Source organism: Delphinus delphis, chromosome 14, assembly GCF_949987515.2.
Source record: "Delphinus delphis chromosome 14, mDelDel1.2, whole genome shotgun sequence".
Taxonomy (NCBI): domain Eukaryota; kingdom Metazoa; phylum Chordata; class Mammalia; order Artiodactyla; family Delphinidae; genus Delphinus; species Delphinus delphis.
In genome coordinates, this window is record NC_082696.1 from 25252015 (window position 1) to 25270418 (window position 18404).

General features: G+C 45.3%; 1 protein-coding gene across 6 annotated transcripts in view; it reads left to right on the plus strand.

Moving 5' to 3' along the window:
* The window catches only part of NHSL1 (NHS like 1), a 237961-nt gene extending 220215 nt beyond the window's left edge, over window positions 1–17746 (plus strand). For 4 of the 6 annotated variants that reach the window (XM_060029892.1, XM_060029893.1, XM_060029897.1 and 1 more), the window contains exons 5-8: window positions 3–134; window positions 6399–9647; window positions 10172–10304; window positions 14966–17746. In XM_060029892.1, the coding sequence (XP_059885875.1) occupies window positions 3–134; window positions 6399–9647; window positions 10172–10304; window positions 14966–15701 (4250 nt within the window). In that variant the 3' untranslated portion in view covers window positions 15702–17746. The remainder of the gene's footprint in view (window positions 1–2; window positions 135–6398; window positions 9648–10171; window positions 10305–14965) is intronic. The other 2 variants (XM_060029894.1, XM_060029895.1) reach the window with 1 other exon arrangement.
* The last annotated feature ends 658 nt before the right edge of the window (window positions 17747–18404 follow it).

Sequence of the window (18404 nt, forward strand, 5' to 3'; positions counted from 1 at the left end):
AGGGGAGAATTTCGATCGCCAGGCCAGCCTTCGGCGGTCTCTAATTTACACAGACACTCTGGTAAGACGACCGAAGAAAGTCAAAAGGAGAAAGACTATTACAGGAGTCCCTGACAGCATACAGAAGGAGCTAGGTATGGCTCATCAGAACTGTATTCTGTTGCCCCTCATTGCTACTCACCATTACTACGCTAACATCATCGGTGGTGCTTATGAAATTGATACATTCTGATAGCCTTTTGGTACCCCAAAGGGCCAGCTTCTTTCCTGAACGAAGCACTGGGTACAAATCTTAACATCCCATGCAGATGATGTATTCAGTTTTGTTGAGAAGGTAAGAGAAGACTATTAATTGGGATGATAGAAATTTAAGTTATGTCATCATCTCTGTGTACCTTGAACAGTGGGCATTCCCACAATAAAATTGACTTTCAATTTAGAGCTTAAGTCTTCATGAAACCAAAAACTTATTCTAGGACTTCAAATTATGAATAGAGACTTCATTAGCTGTACCGACAATATCGGTGGCATTTTGTCATCAGAGACAGCAGTATAGCATAATTAGTAAATACCAGTACAGTAGAAAATAGTCACTTATGTGGGCTGGTGCTTTATTGGTACTTCGGTGAAACAATTTCATAGCTTTTTGATTCAGTATTTTTCAACCTTTGATTAAAAAAAAGAAAATGAAAAATACTTTCGGCTGGTGGAGAGGGTGATTTACTTCGTTATTCACTCATACATTTTGTTTCTGCTTCTCTTTATATATGCTTTGGATAATCCTTTCCTTCTTTTCTTTCTATATTCACTTCCTCTCCCTGTTTTTTCATGGCCCATCAGGAATGACTGCCGAGATAGCAGGGCTAAGAGCAGGGGCTCTGGTGCCAGGCTGCTTGGATTTAAATCCTATCTCTGCCAGTTACTTGCTGGGTGGCCTCAAGCTGGTTACTTCACCTCTCTGAGTCTACTTTTTCATTCAAAAAATGTGGCTGGTGATGTTACTAGAACCTACCTCATAGGGTTGTTTGAGGATTTAATGAATTTATACAGATGAAGCACTTGGTGCCTGGTACTACTATAAACATAATAGCTACAATTACAGTTATTGTATTCAACTAAATGCTACCTATCTCGAAACTTGCCTTTTTCTTTTTGGCCAACCTGTGGACTTCTTTCCTTGTAATTACTTCACCTGGTCTTTTTACTTTTATTTGCTATTGAGGGCTATACTCTAGAAACTCCTAATCATTATTTCTGAACTTGCCTATTAGTCTTTTAATCAAAATGAGTTTATCCTAGCAATATTGGTATATGTTATAGCAGTTTGAGGTAGCATTTCAACATCCAGGTGCCACAGACATACTCTTGTGTGTTTTTTTCCTAACACCCTTGCCTAAATGCTTTGTATTAGGGAAGGAAGTCTCACTCTTCTGCACCCCGCGTCTTCTCTCTTACTGCCATCCAATTCTACAGCATGTGGTCTCTGCCTTCCAGACTGTAACAGCAATGGGACAAGAGTAGCGATGCTTCTCCTCTGCTCTAGGTAGCTCCAGTAACCCCGATGACATATGGGTGCTCATCTTATCCCATAACACAGGAGTTTAATCACAAACAGAGGCAAGATTGCATCCACAGGATTTATGAAAGTTGCTTCTGGTTCATGCCCTCACATCTGCCTCCTTTAGTGGGCCAGGGCTCCTGTATCCCATTCTTTCAGGCTCTATTTTTCTCTCTCCTTTAGATAACAGCTAACTAACTTGAGAAAAAATAATATGTACTAGTATGTTCAGCAGATATTAATGGGCTAAGTTTTTACAGAACTCAGGTAATATTTATATTTTAACTGATCTTCTAGGAGATGAGCCTTAACCTAAAAAAGTGACTTTAAAGACAGCTCTTTGCAAGATAACAAGGTTGATGTTTCCAGGTAGGCTACATTTTGAGTGGCTTTCCAACCAATATGGGTAGGTTTTGGATGGCTTTGTGCAGAGTATAAGAATAGTTTGGCCTGAATAAAGATAGACATACACATAAGTATTCAATATGAATTATCTATCTATCTATCTGTCCATCCATCTATCTATCTATCTATATTTCCAGAGCCTCAGAGTTAAGAACTTTTATCACTTTTATTACTGAACCAACCAGTATGGAGCCAGTAACTCAGTTGCCTCTTTGACCTTACTGGAAGGATCTGATCAGCTAGGTAAATCATATCTTCTGTAATTTTAATATTTTTAAAATCAATGATAGAGTCTCTAGGGTCTGCATTCATTTCTCTTTTGCCCGTAACATAGGAACACCACTAATCCTAAGGGAAAGACAATAGCTTTCCCTACACCATCTGTGTTGTGAGTGTTACCAGATGTGAGACAGTTGATGTCATTGCACAGTTGATGACATGTCTTGGATCACCGCTGGAGGTCAACTGAGACAGCTGTATCTAAGTTAGAGCTAGTTTTTTTAAAATAAGACAATTAGACAACCACTCCACTTGTTTTTTTTTTTTTTTTTTGCGGTACGCGGGCCTCTCACTGTTGTGGCCTCTCCCGTTGCAGAGCACAAGCTCCAGACGTGCAGGCTCAGCGGCCATGGCCCACGGGCCCAGCCACTCCCGGACCGGGGCATGAACCTGCATCCCCTGCATCGGCAGGTGGACTCTCAACCACTGCGCCACCAGGGAAGCCCCCACTCTAGTTTTATAGATAGGGTAGTTGGAAGGATTCGTGGGTAGAGTAAGGGAAAGTAACATTTGAATACAGTAACATATAGCAAAAAAATTAGATCTTTTCTTCGTTCATTTGGACAAAGGTTGACCTTGCCCTTTCTTCTAATATTTTGTACTTATAAGGTGTCTGATTGGAAAGCTTTGTGCTACCTAACTAATGATTATCAAAAATAGACACTTCATGTTTTCTTTAAAAATTAGTCTTCCTGGGCTTCCCTGGTGGCGCAGGGGTTGAGAGTCCGCCTGCCGATGCAGGGGACGCAGGTTCGTGCCCCGGTTCAGGAGGATACCACATGCCGCGGAGCGGCTGGGCCCGTGAGCCATGGCCGATGAGCCTGCGCGTCCGGAGCCTGTGCTCCGCAATGGGAGAGGCCACAACAGTGAGAGGCCCGCATACCGCAAAAAAAAAAAAAAAAAAAAAAAAAGTTAAAAAAAAAATTAGTCTTCCTTAGATATAAAGCATAGGGAAGGATGGCTGAGTCAAACAAGTTAGATTTTTAAAGGATACGATTATCTGAAAGAAAGACATTTAATAGGAAAGATGCAACCTGTCCACTAAACACTGCCCAAGTTGTTGGGACTTTGGATATTTTTTTTTTTTTTTTTTTTTTTGGCATTACGCGGGCCTTTCACTGTTGTGGCCCCTCCCGCTGCAGAGCACAGGCTCCGGACGCGCAGGCCCAGCAGCCATGGCTCACCGGCCCAGCCGCTCTGGGGCATGTGGCATCTTCCCGGACCGGGGCACGAACCCGTGTCCCCTGCATCGGCAGGCGGACTCGCAACCACTGCGTCACCAGGGAAGCCCGGGACTTTGGATTTTTAAAATCTAACCAGGGATGCTCCCGGAAGTAGAGTCAATTGTGCTTAATTATATGCATCTTTTACTTCAAAATCTTTAGTGGCCTCGCGAGACCAGTCAATATATAAAGCTTTAAAATCAAGGTATGATATTTTCTGTTTAAAGCATATTTATGGTATATAATGTGTTGCCTTCCGTTTAAATAAAAGGCCGAAATTTCTAACTCTTTCTTTACTCTCATCTTAAACGTACATAGAATTATATTTGAATGACCTGTTATGAGGTTTCCTCTTTTAGAAGCAGATAAGATTATTTTGTTGGTATATAATGATTGTTTGGCTGCTGAATCATTTGGGTACTCCTGGAACTTACCCCAATGTGGATTCCCCAAGCAGAAAAGGCCTTGTTTAAAGGAATCCGCTCTGAATAATTTTTGCTGGTTTGTACTAAGAACATTACTTTAGACCTGACAATACATTAAACCTTAAGTAAAACTAACTTGTAGATTTCTATCATTTTTGATTACATGTGTTTTTTTAAAATTGGGCAGTCCTTGTAGTATTATATAGTAAGTAAAAGAAAAAATATGTGTAATTATTTTTAAATCAGGTAAATCCCATCAAGATTTTTAGCAGCACCTGAGCCGACTATATTTGTTTGTAGTCCTATTTTTGTAATTTTTGCTGTTTAATGAAGATAGCATTCATCTGTGTCCTGTAATATTGTCACACTTTTTTTGTACTGTGAAAATTTTGGAGGATCTGTCTTGGGAATAGAATTTTGGTGGTCCCTGTGATAAATAATATCAGAGTTGTTTTATATGTATATTTTAGAGGTCTTTAGAAAAGCATTGGGTTTTTTTTGTTTTGTTTTGTTTTTTTGGCGGTACGCGGGCCTCTCACTATTGTGGCCTCTCCTGTTGCGGAGCACAGGCTCCGGACGCGCAGGCTCAGCAGCCATGGCTCACGGGCCCAGCCGCTCCGCGGCATGTGGGATCTTCCCAGACCGGGGCACGAACCCATGTCCCCTGCATCAGCAGGCGGACTCTCAACCACTGCACCACCAGGGAAGCCCAAAGCATTGTTATTTTAATTAAAAAATAGTATTGAGCTCTAGGTGGTAAAGAAATGGCTGTAGTCCCATTTTCAGAAGCCTAGAATGGTTTCACCTGCAAAATTGTTACCTGAAAGCATCAAGACTTTGTTTATGGCCCTTAAAGACATTTAAAAATCTACCACTGACCTCATGTAAAAACTACTGCAAATTTGAAAGAAAAAGATATTAACATAATAAGGTATGCTGAATGTTTGGAATTGAACTGGTGCAAACTGATACAGAACTACAAGTCAACCCCCCACCTTCTAAAATACTAAACTGCAAAAACTTGCACCTTTTTTCTTTCCTTAAAGTGGGTTTTTCTTCTGTTCCTGCCCTTTTGCCCACTTCCCCTCTTTCTGAGGCAGAACGTCACATGTGCACGTGAGTGTGTGTGTGCAGTAAGTATACTTGGCAGAGGGTAGGAGGAGGAAATAGATCTTCTTTGCCAAAGATACAGGTACAAAAGTGATTCTCCATCATCACAGTGAAGGAAAGAGCTTTATGCTGGGAGCCTTCGTTGCAGGGTAACATCTCCTGTGCATTTGATACAAGACCACTGCTGCCATTTTAGCATTATGCTTTGCTCCTTGGATAAGCTGTGCTGTGCAGTCAGGGACATGTGCTATATGATGGTTAATTGAAGTGGGGTAGGAAGGGAGATCTCAGGAATCCCATCATCACCAGTGTCCCTGTCCAGGTAAACAGGGATGCCAGTTGGTCCTTGTTGGATGATAACAACATAGAAAGAATTATGGTTTTGCTATTATTTTTCAAGATTTAATTTGTCCTAAAGATTACTATGCATGGATTGATTTTTTTTCTATTTATACTTTGAGTAAGTTCTTGGCTTCATGATTTTTTTTTTTTTTTAAGCTTCTCTTCTTTCCTAGGTAGCTTGAAACCTTTACCTACACTTCAGGATTTTTCTCATCCATTTTCCTCCCTCTCTGTAAACGCTGCCTCGTGCTGCTGCTGCTTCTTTTCTTTTTAAACATACTATTCTTTCTGTTTGGTTGTAAAGCTCCAAGAAATGAATAATCCTAAACTGAGGAAGTGTTCACTGGATCTGTTCCTGCTGCTTTTTCCCCACCAGAACACAACAGATTGCTACTGAATTTTGAATGTCATCAGCAGACAGATGATAATGGCTTAAGATGGATAGAAGAGCGTTGTTATTCATGGATAATGAAATGTTTGAAACACAGATGGGCCTGTATATCATTTTTCTTTTTCTTAGGATTTCCTTCTGACATAAAAAATTAATGTAATTAACAATGTTTTATACCAATATCCCTCATAAATGGTATCTCTGTAGCCCTATTGTTGAACTGCTACATTCATCTGTCTTTGGAAAAGACAGTCACTGCTTGATGGCTGTTCTGTGCAATGACCAGGTGGGTGAAAGGCTACCTTTACAAAAAGGAGGTTATGTGAAAAGTAAACCTTCCAAGAAGCACTCAGCTTTGATCTCAAAGGCAGTACCTGAGAATCCTATATGCAGCACTTAATCTATAGGAGGATTTGAAGTATATATTAAGAGAAGTACCCAAAATTCATAATAAGGATTTTCATTTTAGGGGCTATCAGTAACTGTCAATACTTAAACCTTCTCTTAGGTGCTTACAGGAAAAAAGAAACCAGACCAAATAGAAAAGGTTTTTTTTCTTTTAAGTACAACAGAACAGAGTCAGAAGAGGGTGAGAGATCAAGGTAATGAACTAAGATACTGATTTTTATTTTTAGGTGACAAGCCTCTTTCTGCTTTATCTCCAGCTTTGGGGGGCACTGGCCAAGATGATGTCGGTGGCCACTCAGTGGACACCCCAGACCACTACTCTACGCTTGGAAGGCTCGATGGCTATAGATCTGCTGGGCAGCGCTCAGAAACCAGGGATTCCAGCTGTCAGACTGAGGAAGTGAAAATCGTACCACCTTCGATGAGAAGAATCAGGGCGCAGAAGGGGCAAGGCATTGCTGCCCAGATGAGTCACTTCCCAGGCTCCTCTGGGAACATGTCTGTGCTGAGCGACTCTGTGGGTGTCGTGTTCCCTTCTCGTCTCAACAGTGACACTGGTTTCCACAGTCTCCCCCGGTCTGGAGCGAGGACAAACGTTCAGTCCCTGGAGCCACGGCTGGGTGCCCTGCGCCCTGCAGAAGACGCAGATGAAACTCTCGCCTACCAGAGGGGTCACCTGCAAGTAGACAAAGACTTCGGACATCTAGGAGCTGCCCCAGGGACTGGAACACTTTTGAGGCCCAAATCCCAGGAGCTGGGGTACTTGGAGGGTGAAAACGTAACAAGCCCGGCATGCGTAGTCTCTCCTCACACGACCTACTCCACCAGTATCATCCCAAATGCCGCACTCTCCTCCTCTTCAGAGGTTATTGTGATTCACACTGCTCAGAGCTTAGGGCAGCTGGACAGTAAAATTACCAGTTCGTCTTCATACACAAAGATCAAATCCAGAGACCACTTCCTCTCCAGGCAGAAAGATGGTCATCATTCTCCCCGTGGTAACTGGACTGAGGGGCACCCCACCATTTTTTCACAGGCCTCAGATCCTCATTCGTCCAGTGCAACCACTGTGCTGTCCCTCTGTGATTCTGCGGTCTCTCTAAATACGCCCGCAAATCGGGAGAATGGGTCCCAGGCCATGGCCTATAATTGTAGAAACAACCTGAGCTTCCCGGTCCACCCCCAGGATCTGAACAGCAAGAGTGAGTCCAGTCATTCAGGAGGCAGGGGACACGGCGGCAGCGCGGAGCCCTGGGAATACAGTGCCTCGGGTAGTGGGCGTGCGTCCCCACGGAAGCCACATTTGGCAACTCCTGGTTACTCCACTCCTGTAGGTAACATGAGCAGTGGCAGTTTGGACCAGACGTCCAACAAAGATGATGCCAGGGCCGTGTATCCAGAGGACCACGATGGCTACTACACTTCTCTGCGCACCAACTCTGGACACGGACCTGGGAATGTGTGCAATAGCAGCGATGGCTTTGGGAACCCGAGGCACAGCGTGGTCAATATCTTTGATGGAAGAGCGCGGAAGAACCAAGGGGACCGGTCGAGTTGCCAAGACAAAAACCTTTCTCGAAACATCTCTCTGAAGAAAGCGAAGAAGCCTCCCCTGCCACCCTCTCGGACAGACTCTCTGCGCAGGATTCCCAAGAAGAGCGTCCAGTCGAACGGGCAGGTGCTGAACGAGAGCCTGATCGCTTCGCTCCAGCACTCGCTGCAGCTGAAACTCCCGGGCAAGGGCGGCAGCTCGCCCTCCCAGAGCCCGTGCAGTGACTTCGAAGAGCCCTGGCTGCCTCGCTCCCGCAGCCAGAGCACAGTGAGCGCGGGCAGCAGCCTGACCTCCGCCACCACCCCCAACGTCTACGCCCTGGCCGGGGTCACACCGGCACAGAGCGACACGAGCAGCGTCAAGTCCGAGTACACAGACCCGTGGGGTTACTACATTGACTACACGGGCGTGCAGGAGGACCCGGGGAACACGGGCGGGGCGGGTCCAGCTGGCAGCGCAGCATCGCCCGGAAACGGGCCAGGCCGCGATCTCCCGGACGGGTCCAGGGCCGCGGTAGCCCCGATGCCCGATGGCGCAGTCAAACCAAAGATCACATCGCCGGAGAAGTCACACAGGGTCACTTCTCCATCCAGTGGGTATTCCAGCCAGTCGAACACACCCACGACTCTCACCCCTGTGCCTGTGTTTTTAAAGTCAGTGTCACCAGCCAATGGGAGGGGGAAGCCCAAGCCCAAGGTGCCAGAAAGGAAGTCCTCTCTGGTGTCTTCAGTATCCATCTCCTCCTCGTCCACGTCTCTTTCCTCCAGCACGTCTACGGAAGGAAGCGGAACCATGAAGAGGCTAGATTCGGTGCTGGCCGCTCCCCTTGCTGCGCCTCCTCTGCCCTCTCTCCCATCTCCCTGTCCCAGGGACAAGTCTCCTTTCCTCCCTCCTCCCCCTCCACCGGCAGATTTCCCCGAGGGCTCGCCTCTGCCGGACTCTCCCCTCTTCCCCACTCCACCGCCAGAAGTTCTCACGCCCTTCTGTCCCCCCACCAACGCCTTCTTTCCTCCGACACCTACAGCACTCAGCCCCCGTCTTCTGCACTCATCTGCCTCCCTGCCACCTCCACCACCTGCCTTCCCCCCCTCGGTGCCCCCGCCCGCCCCACCGCTTGACCCCAAATTGATGAAAGATGCCAGGCCTTCTTTCAAAAAAGCTGGCCAGCCAGAGCCCTCCCGGGAGGCCTGCAGGCAGCCTTCCACCAAGGAGGAGGGCGGTAGACCCCCCATGCCCCTGATCACCACGGAGGCGTTGCAGATGGTGCAGTTGCGGCCGGTGAGGAAGAACTCAGGAACCGAGGTAGCACAGTTACGTGAACATGCATCTCAGGAAAAACGAACTCCGGTTGTTCCCCAGTATCATGTAAAGCCATCTGCTCTCCTGAAATCCCGAAATAGCATAAATGAAATGGAGAGTGAAAGCCAGCCTGCCTCCGCGACAAGCTCGCTCCCGACTCCTGCCAAGAGCTCGACTCAGGGTCACCAAGACAGTGTAGCCGAGCGTGGCCTCCCGAGCCGCAGCCCGGGCCGTGCCGGGGAGGCAGAGGCCGGACCCGGGACCGCCCCGCCCCATGAACCCCCCAGCCCGTCGCCTAGCAGGAAGCCCCCCCCTGTTTCCAAGAAGCCCAAACTGTTCCTGGTGGTGCCACCTCCGCAGAGAGATTTCACGGCGGAGCCCGCAGAGAACGTGAGCAAAGCGTCGCCCAGCCCCACGAGAGGAGAGGCACGAGAGAAGTGTGCAGCCGGGGCTGGTTCCGATGAGACCGACTCTGGCAGCTCGGTTCTTGCGGGAGGAGCTTCAAGATCTGAGTCCCCGGGCAGAGTGGAAGCCAATGTCCCCATGGTGCAGCCCGATGCCTCGCCAGCCCCCTCGCGGGAGGAGCCGGGCGCCGAGCGCTGTGCGGACGCCGGGGACAACGTGGAGAGCTGTTTGTCTCTGCAGGACCCAGGGCGTGAGTCTGGTTTTCTCTTGTTCCCCTCTGACCATATGCAGCTGAGACGAACAGGGCTGCTGCACGTTCACGTTCAAGCCAGCAGTATGTGGACTCCCTGCGCTGCCTCGTACTTAGGTTACCAACTTGGCATTTCTCTGAAAAAAAAAAAAATTTTTTTTTAACCTAGATCTAAGGGTAGAGCTTACAGAAGCGCAGAAAATAGAGGGGGTGGAGTGGTCGGCAGCAGGCTGGGTATTAAATAGCAGTGAGTAATTCCCTGGAGAGCTGCAAAGAAATGTTCTAACAAAATTTAAGGGAGATTCAGTCAGTTTATCTAGACTTTAACAGAAAAGCCTGAGCTGTGACTGTCATGCTTGTGTCATTTTCCCCATCTTTGTAAAATATCAAACTACAGGCCCTGCTGCCTCTCCCTGTGATTCTCCCGTTGTCAGAATGGTAGGGAAGTATATTTGGGAGCTTGGCTAAGGACTGAAATTCAAGTCATTTGTGCATCTTGTGTCTGCCTGCTTGTTTCTCCACAGCTGGGGTACCGGAGGCTGACACAGCCGGTTCTTCCTCAGAGGCCTGTGACTTCTGTAAGGAAGATGGGAGTGATGAGGTGATGACCCCCAGTAGACCCCGGACCACGGAAGACCTTTTTGCAGCTATTCACAGGTATCCAAAACTCCTTCCTCTTTTTTGCACCTACTTTATGAGTCCCCCTTTCCAAATCGTTTCTCGATGTATTTTTCTTTCTTGAGGTTTCTGCTGTCACCCAGTTAGGCTTCATTAACCTGCTTATTGATTTCTTAGTTTGTTTCTATATTTTTATTTGCCTTGACTCCAATTTCTGTTTTACTTAGTTCCACTGATTTTTATGATCATATGGGGGACAGAGGCTCAACGTGATGATGCCATTTGGTTGGCCCTTCTCTTACTAGCAAGAAATGCAGTGTCGCTGTATTTGATTGGATATTTACAGGAGTTGGGTTAGAGTAGCCAGTGGTCCAGTCCAGGATGAGGGATGCTGTGTTCTAATGGACTTAAGATGCACAGACTAGCCGTACGGGACTTCTTCTTTCCTAACAGTGTTTGGTTTTATTGCTGTTATTATTTTCATTTTACAGAAAAACTACGATTTTATAGTGTTATATCTTTGGCTACTTAAATGTTTCAGTAAAAGTGCATCTTTTTTAAGCAGGAGCAAAAGGAATTAAACTTGCTTGTTAACTATATACTGCTAGTGCCATCTACTGGCATAAGAAGTTATTGGGTTTAAAAAAAATGTAGAGTAAAATTTTCAGAATAACTGCCTGAACTGTTGTACTCTTTACATGTGATCACCTTGAAGAGTGAATATGACTTAGCACTAAAGTTTTATTTACTACCTCATTTTTCTGGCCATAAACAGTTGAGTACTCCCACAACGGTTTCATTGTAAAAATGGATATGATTGTGTTCGTGCAAGGACTTTAAACTATATGCTGTATAAACCCTTTACTTCCTTCTAAAATTCTTTACCATAGTATTTTCAGATAACTCTTATGAATGCCCCTGTGCTGCCAAGGTCCCTGAATCAAGGTCCCTTTTTTTCCTCCTGAAACTAAACATCCTGTAAAATCATTTGATTCTCTGTGTAAGTAACCTGTGTCAGCAGTGCTTTCCCAATTCTTGGAATCTAACTGAAAAGACTGTTATTGCATGAGATGGAAAGCAGAGGGTGTGCAGTCCCTACCTGCGATTCCTCGTGCAACATGTAAACATCTAACTTAGGGGGGAAAAAACCAAGCTGATGAATTAAGGTGTTTGTCAAGAATTATGTTCTTTAACTCTTGACTCCACTACTGGTATAATGTCCCAATATACCCTAAAGACTGCCTCTTTAACATTGTCTGACCGCTCTCTGTGCTCTCATTAGAAATAAAAAGGTAACTAGTGATCACATTATTCCTCCAAATAGGGAAATAAAAATTCCACATCCTTTGAAAGCAACTTCAGTGACATGTCTAGAGGTTTACGCTGATGTTTCTAACTCGAGTCATGCTGGACACCTAACGAGCTCTCAATGACTGTGTAACTGTCAGGAAATTCTTCCAAGGCTCAACTTCTCCTGTTCGGTATGGGATGCATTGGGTTGGTAAATATGCAGGCATATATATTTAAAACAGCATCCACAGAGAAGATGTGTTGCCTGGTTGCTCTGTGCACTAAATACTTGGTCTCAGAGAGAACCCCAACTGTTGTGGGGCCACATTACTACACACTTTTCCTAACAAGATACCAAGGATCTCCTCTGTATTTTATTGTGGCAACCTTCTTAAGGCACTAAAAGACTGTGGTTTCTCCTACCAACAAGTTACATCTGCTGCAGATGCAGAAATTGGCCAGTCTGTATTGTTCCGTGTACACGACAGAAGGAAAGACTGAGTAGGGTATGGATTACAGAGTGAGAGTGAGGATGCAGGCTAATTTTTAGTAGATGGATGGATGGATGGATGGATGGATAGATAGACAGATAGATAGATGCAGGCTAATTTTTAGTAGATGGATGGATGGATGGACAGATAGATGCAGGCTAATTTTTAGTAGATGGATGGATAGATGGATACATAGATAGATAGACGCAGGCTAATTTTTAGTAGATGGAGTTATAGGTATAGATAATATATTAGCAGACATAATAGGAAGCCATCTAAAGTCTGTGATTTTTAGGGCTTTATTTTATATCCTTCAGTACCTAAGCTAATAATCTAAATTAAAGAGTATCTAAATAAACACAGCTTTCACATTTTATAATGCAAATTAATTCACTTCAGATTTAAAGCCAGATGGAAAATGTAGAACACCAGTTGAGGTGTGAAGTTTTTATCCTCATTGAAGTAATTTAAATTTTTTTTTTGAAGTAATTAGTTTTTAAGCCAGTGTTAATTGTTCAAGCGTTTTTTATAGCCATTTTCCTTAGAAATACACACACATATTTATAGTCTGTGTGTATATATATACATACATATATGCAGAGAATTCATATATTTAGTTTTAATTCTCATTTTAGTGGGCAGTTACTCTTGACAAACAGCAATACTTTTATAAATCCCCGTCTCCCGTCTTCATTCTAAATCTACAATTAAAGGTTGTAGCTTTAATCAAGCATAGCTATGGCTCGTTATGTGGATCTCAGCACGCCTTCTCCATGTAAAAGCCAAACAGAAAAGCCACATTTAAAAGCCACAAACCAATACCTACAAGAATCAGATGAGCAGAGATGTCTTTGGGAAGCAAACAGTATAAATTGTGAGGTCATGTGCTCTACTGGAAAGGTACTCCATCAGGTCTTACTTCTTGTATTAAGCTGTATGACTTCACTCTCTAGACCTCGATTACCTTCTCTGGTCAGACCAAACCACCTAAATGTTTTCCAGTTCTGAAATTCTGAGGTGTTACTGTTTCTGTGGTTTCTGTCAGTGGGTCAGCAACTTAACTCCAGAGCAACGCTCTTGTTGACAGCGGAACAGAACTGTTGAACCAAAGTATCATAGGCCAGTCTCTGCTGTCCTGAAGGGGCTGGTGCTATGTCAGCCCTGGCCACCCCCTTCAGCCTCTTAATTGGGTTTTTACCACTTCCTGTCTTCCATTTTAGTGGCTTCTTTTTGGCCAGAGCACAGAGAGGACCCTGGGAGCACCAAGCCCAGGGCAGCCGTCACGGGCCCATCCTCCCCTGTGCCTCGATGTGCAGGACAGGTAAAAACAGCGCTGAAGCCTGAGCTGAGAGCAGGAAGGAAGAATTATATTTCCCTAAATGACACTGAAAGTCTTGTTAGGCACCTACTCTATGCCTGACACTTTATGGCTATGACTGCATTTATCTTTATTGATAAGCTCTGAACTGTCTACTGTTATTCCTCTTTTCCAGACAGGAACCAGGATGAGAAAGTTTAAGATGCCCCAGTTTACAGAGCAAGGAAGCTTTAGCAGTGGGTGTACCCAGGTCTGTGTGACTCCAGAGGTCCTTTATCCCACTGAATCCTCACAAACCTGTGAGGTTGTTACCATCATCCACATTTTACAAGTCAGGAAAACTTGTAAATAGATGAGAAACTGGTCCAGGGTCACACAGCTAGAAGTTGCTCAGATTCAACTCTTAATCTCTATGTTCGGACAGCATCCTCTCAACCTTTGCCTGTTGCATGTTCTAGAATTTTATAGCAGAAAAAGAGGTATAACCACATCTTTAGTAAATATATCGAGTTTCCTTATAGCCAGTCCACCTGCACTTAGCTGAGAGATTCCTCCCACACTGAGTTGTTGGTATGAAGAGACCTGCAAGGGGCCACTTGGTACATCTGCTTTATTTTCTCTAATGCATTCTCAGTAGAAGACACATTAGCCAGGAGTTTCTTAGAGACTGGTTATAAGAAATTCCCCCAGGACAGTTTTACTTTTCCTGAAGGCCCCTCCTCTTTCACATGCTACCCACATCCCTCACGTTTGCTTGCTCGGCTAGTGGTTCTCTGCAGTCAGGCAACAGGATCTGATGTGGAAGGTTCACTCTTATTTTCCAGAAAATTGGATTTCTAGGAGTTGACGAATGGTCCAGTAAGAGCCAAGGAGAGCTGGTTTTATGCCAAACTCTAGAATGATGGAGAGTGTAAAGTTGCAGAGTTGTTCTAGAACCTGAGGTGGGGGCCTGTCTCAGTATGTAGGACATTCTAGGAGTTGGCTTATCTATTAGGCCAGCGGTCCCCAACCTTTTTGGCACCAGGGACCAGTTTCGTGGAAGACAGTTTTTCCACGGGGTGGGGTGGGGGGGGAGGATGGCTCAGGTGGTAATGAGAGCAATGGGGAGCAACAGATGAAGCTTCGCTCGCTCGCTCGCCCGCCGCTCACCTCCTGCTGTGCGGCCCGCTTCCTAACAGGCCCCGCTACCCCGCGGCCCGGGGGTGGAGACCCTGTATTAGGCCGTTCGAGTGCCAGCACCATGAAATTCACTCAGCCTCAGTCCCATACAGAAGAGTTAAGTAAGAAGTGGCAGTGATTAAAAACGCTGGAAATGGTCCTATCCAAAGTAAGATAATATGATGTTTGAGATTTGTGTCAGAGTAATCCAGTGAGGGTAGAAATGAAAACAGGGTGGCCATAAGTTAATAATTATCACAGCTGGGGCATGGGCACACATAGTAATACAATGAACTATTCTTTGTGCCTGGGTGTTTGGTACTTTCCATAGTGAAAATAATAGATGGTGACCTTAACGTGCAGTGAGAGAAGCAGGGTGGATGTGGTGGGCATCCAGTGGCCCCCCGGGAATTAACCTTCATCTTAACGTTCTGAAATCTCAGGTCTAAGAGGAAAGTCCTTGGCCGTAAAGATTCCGATGATGATCACTCCCGAAACCATTCTCCCTCCCCGCCAGTGACACCCACTGGTGCTGCCCCCAGCCTGGCCTCCCAGAAGCAAGTGGGATCGATTCAGAGAAGCATCCGGAAGACCAGCACCAGCAGTGACAACTTCAAAGCTCTGCTGCTGAAAAAAGGGAGTCGGTCGGACACCAGTGCCCGCATGTCCGCAGCTGAGATGCTCAAGAACACAGACCCCAGATTCCAGAGGTCAAAGTCGGAGCCTTCCCCAGACACCCCCGAGAGCCCATCAAGCTGCTCCCCGAGCAAGAACAGAAGGGCCCAGGAGGAGTGGGCCAAGAACGAAGGCTCGATGCCGCGGAGTCTGTCCTTTTCTGGCCCCAGGTACGGCCGCAGCCGAACTCCGCCTTCCGCCGCCAGCAGCCGGTACAGCGTGCGGAACCGGATCCAGAGCAGCCCCATGACCGTCATCTCAGAGGGCGAAGGGGAGGCCACGGAGCCCGTAGACAGCAGGGCTCTCCGGCCCCTGGGCGCTCTGAGGGGACGTTCGCTGGAAGCACTGATGGGGGACGGAGTGGGTGAGGGCAGCCTGCTCTGTGCAGGGCAGCCCGCTGCCTCGCGGGGGGCGCAGGCTCCTGGCCCCACGGAGGGGCGGCCCAGCGCAGAGGGCACGGATCCATCAGAACAGCGTGGAGGTCCCCAAAGGGAAGAGAGCTAAGGGCAAGAACCTCCCAGGTGACATGGGGAGATGTGCAGCACAGCGCTCTGGGAAGCCTGACAGGTACCCTTCCCTGCCTTGTCCACGGATCCCGCTCAGCATCTGTGCTGTGGGCCCGGCACGGCCGGCCCCGCAGCGGAAAGGGAGGGCTATTTAGGACTCACTTGGCACTTGCCCTGTGGCTTAAAAGCAAGTAGAAGCTTAACTTCTAAAAGTGCTTCCTGGGGAAGATTTTTTTTTTTTTCCTCTAAATGCTGGGTGTGTGTGCAGGGATGTGGATGTGTGTGCATTTGGAACACTTTTTATGTTAAAAAAAAAATACAGCATGTACAGAAATAGGAGAGACAGCGTTAAGCTAGGTAGAGTAATGGAGCCTTCTGAGCGAGGTGGTAACTGCTTTAAAAGTGTTACGTTTATGGAAATTAATGAGTTCCAGAAGGGAGAGGACCATTACTTCTGAGAAAGAGGGGGTAGATTTGCTGGTTCTGAGCGCACAGAACGGGTGGGGATGTGCACAGGTGTGCTTTCAAGGGGGGCCATGTAGTGGTTACCCCAAAAGTTGGTAAGGGGCTAAGTGACTCATTGGTTCAGGTACTTTTTTCTGGGGAAAAAAGGCTTTGTTTCTTTTTTGTAAAAATGACAGATACGTGGACATGGCAACGCTGTAACTCGGAGTCTGCTGCTGTGCAGCCACAGACACACAACTTCTAGCCTGGTTTGTAGAAATGTAGGTAATTTTTTAATGACTTTCCTCCTTGAGCAGCAGCTGAGACCTCCTTGGAGAGCTGAAATGACAGTGGCACATACAGAGAGGGTAACAGAGATGAGAAAGGGGAGAGGAGTAAGTGATACACTGCTGGAATTTGTTTCCTGCTTATTAAATGAAATTATTTTTCAGAATTAAATTTTAAAACTTGCACTACAGAACTGTGGGTGGAGCCTTTCCTTTTACAACTTTTTTTTTTTTTAAACCAGAGTTGAAACTTCCAGTTGGCGATTTCTTATCACTTGAAACGTCAACATCTGCTAACTTTTGGATATCCTTTTGGTTACACCAAAGAAAACGTTAATGCTATTTTTCCTTGAACTGCCTGCCGTATCGTGTCCTCACTTAGAAAGGTTTATCAAAATCTATTCTATATTATCTTACTTTGAAGAAAATGCTGAAGAGCTCTTTTTGGTCAAATAAACTGATAAAAATTGGCAGGCCTTGGCTCTTAATTAGCCCTGGGAAATGAATTTTTAGATTAAAAAGATTTTTTGCATCATTTGGTTTGTGTGTTTTTATATTTTTTACAAATAGTTGAGTTCACTAATTACCTTCTAATCTTCTCTGGTTAGAATTTTAACACTTTTAGACATGGAAGAAAAGTGTGTAAAGTATTTATTTTTATGTGATATTCTTGTGACCACTTCCAACTGCCATGTACATAGACTCCTTTATTTGTTGGTTAAATAAAATCAGTCTTGTCTTCATCAGAAGGACTTAAGATGAGAGGACTGAGATTATTAGCCTAAATACAGTGCAGCTGCCAATTTTCATCTTTTTTGGTATGAAAATATCATCTAAAAGTTGGACTGCACAGGCCCAACCATCACAAGGTTTATACAGTAAAACATTAGGTACCCATTTTAGACCCGGCTTTGAGACAAAAACAAACCTAAAGAATTGAGACTCCTTCCATCCTCTGAAGAAAACAAAACACGTCTTTTCACACAACCAGAAATCAAGACCTGACATTTGACCAAGAGCAAAAGGACTTTCTACCACTTGGAGCAAAGCGTCTGCTACATTGGGCGCAAGAATCTTTTCTCCTAAATTTTAGAAAAGTGGCATTGGCTTTGGAATATGAAATCTTTTCATAGCTACCTAAAAAGGATGAGAATGTACGTGGATATCAGAAAACAAATTTAATATATAAATCATTTATGTTGAAGGTAAGATAAGCACCCTCAAAACTAATTATAAAGCTTTTTTTAAAATCCCCATTTTTAAAGGAAAAATATATTAAGTTTTTAAATTTGCTTTGAATAAAACAATTGTAAAGCAAACATTTGAACCTTTTTTGTTCTTGCTGTTTGTACGTGCATCTTTGAATGGTGAGCTAGGTCTTCTGGTTACAGAACTGCTGAGTGCTTCACTGGATACGAACAGAACGGCAGTGATGACCAAAAGGTGCCTGTGGGAAGTGGGGACCCAACAGAGAGGAAATAGACCATCACAGACACTGTGGGTGGTGCCGTCCAAAAGGACCTAGGGAAAAGCAACTCTAAGAGGTGTCCTATGGACTTTTGAATAAAATCCCAGTAAGGTATCGACTGAGAGTTCAGGTGATGTGACGTGTAGAGAGATGCGAGAACTTCTCACAGCATGGTTGAAATATAGGGAGACAAGGATCTAGACTTACCCCGGCAACGCATGGCACCTTCAGCTTTGCTACTTTGTGAGGCTCGATACTGTTAATGCCCCATATGTACTTAAAAACTCAATGAGGACAGACTTATTGACTCTTCCCTATAGCCCGAGACTTTAAAGCCCCAGGGCTAAGCTATTTCCACCTTGTTTTTCTAAGAGTTGGGAGAGAAACAAATGACCATTTGGTCTGTTGGTTGGAAGCAGCCTCAACTTTCATCTGATTTCTGCCCTCCTATTTCTGAAAAATGTTGATTGAAACCATTGCTTCTCCTGTGGGGATGAGACCG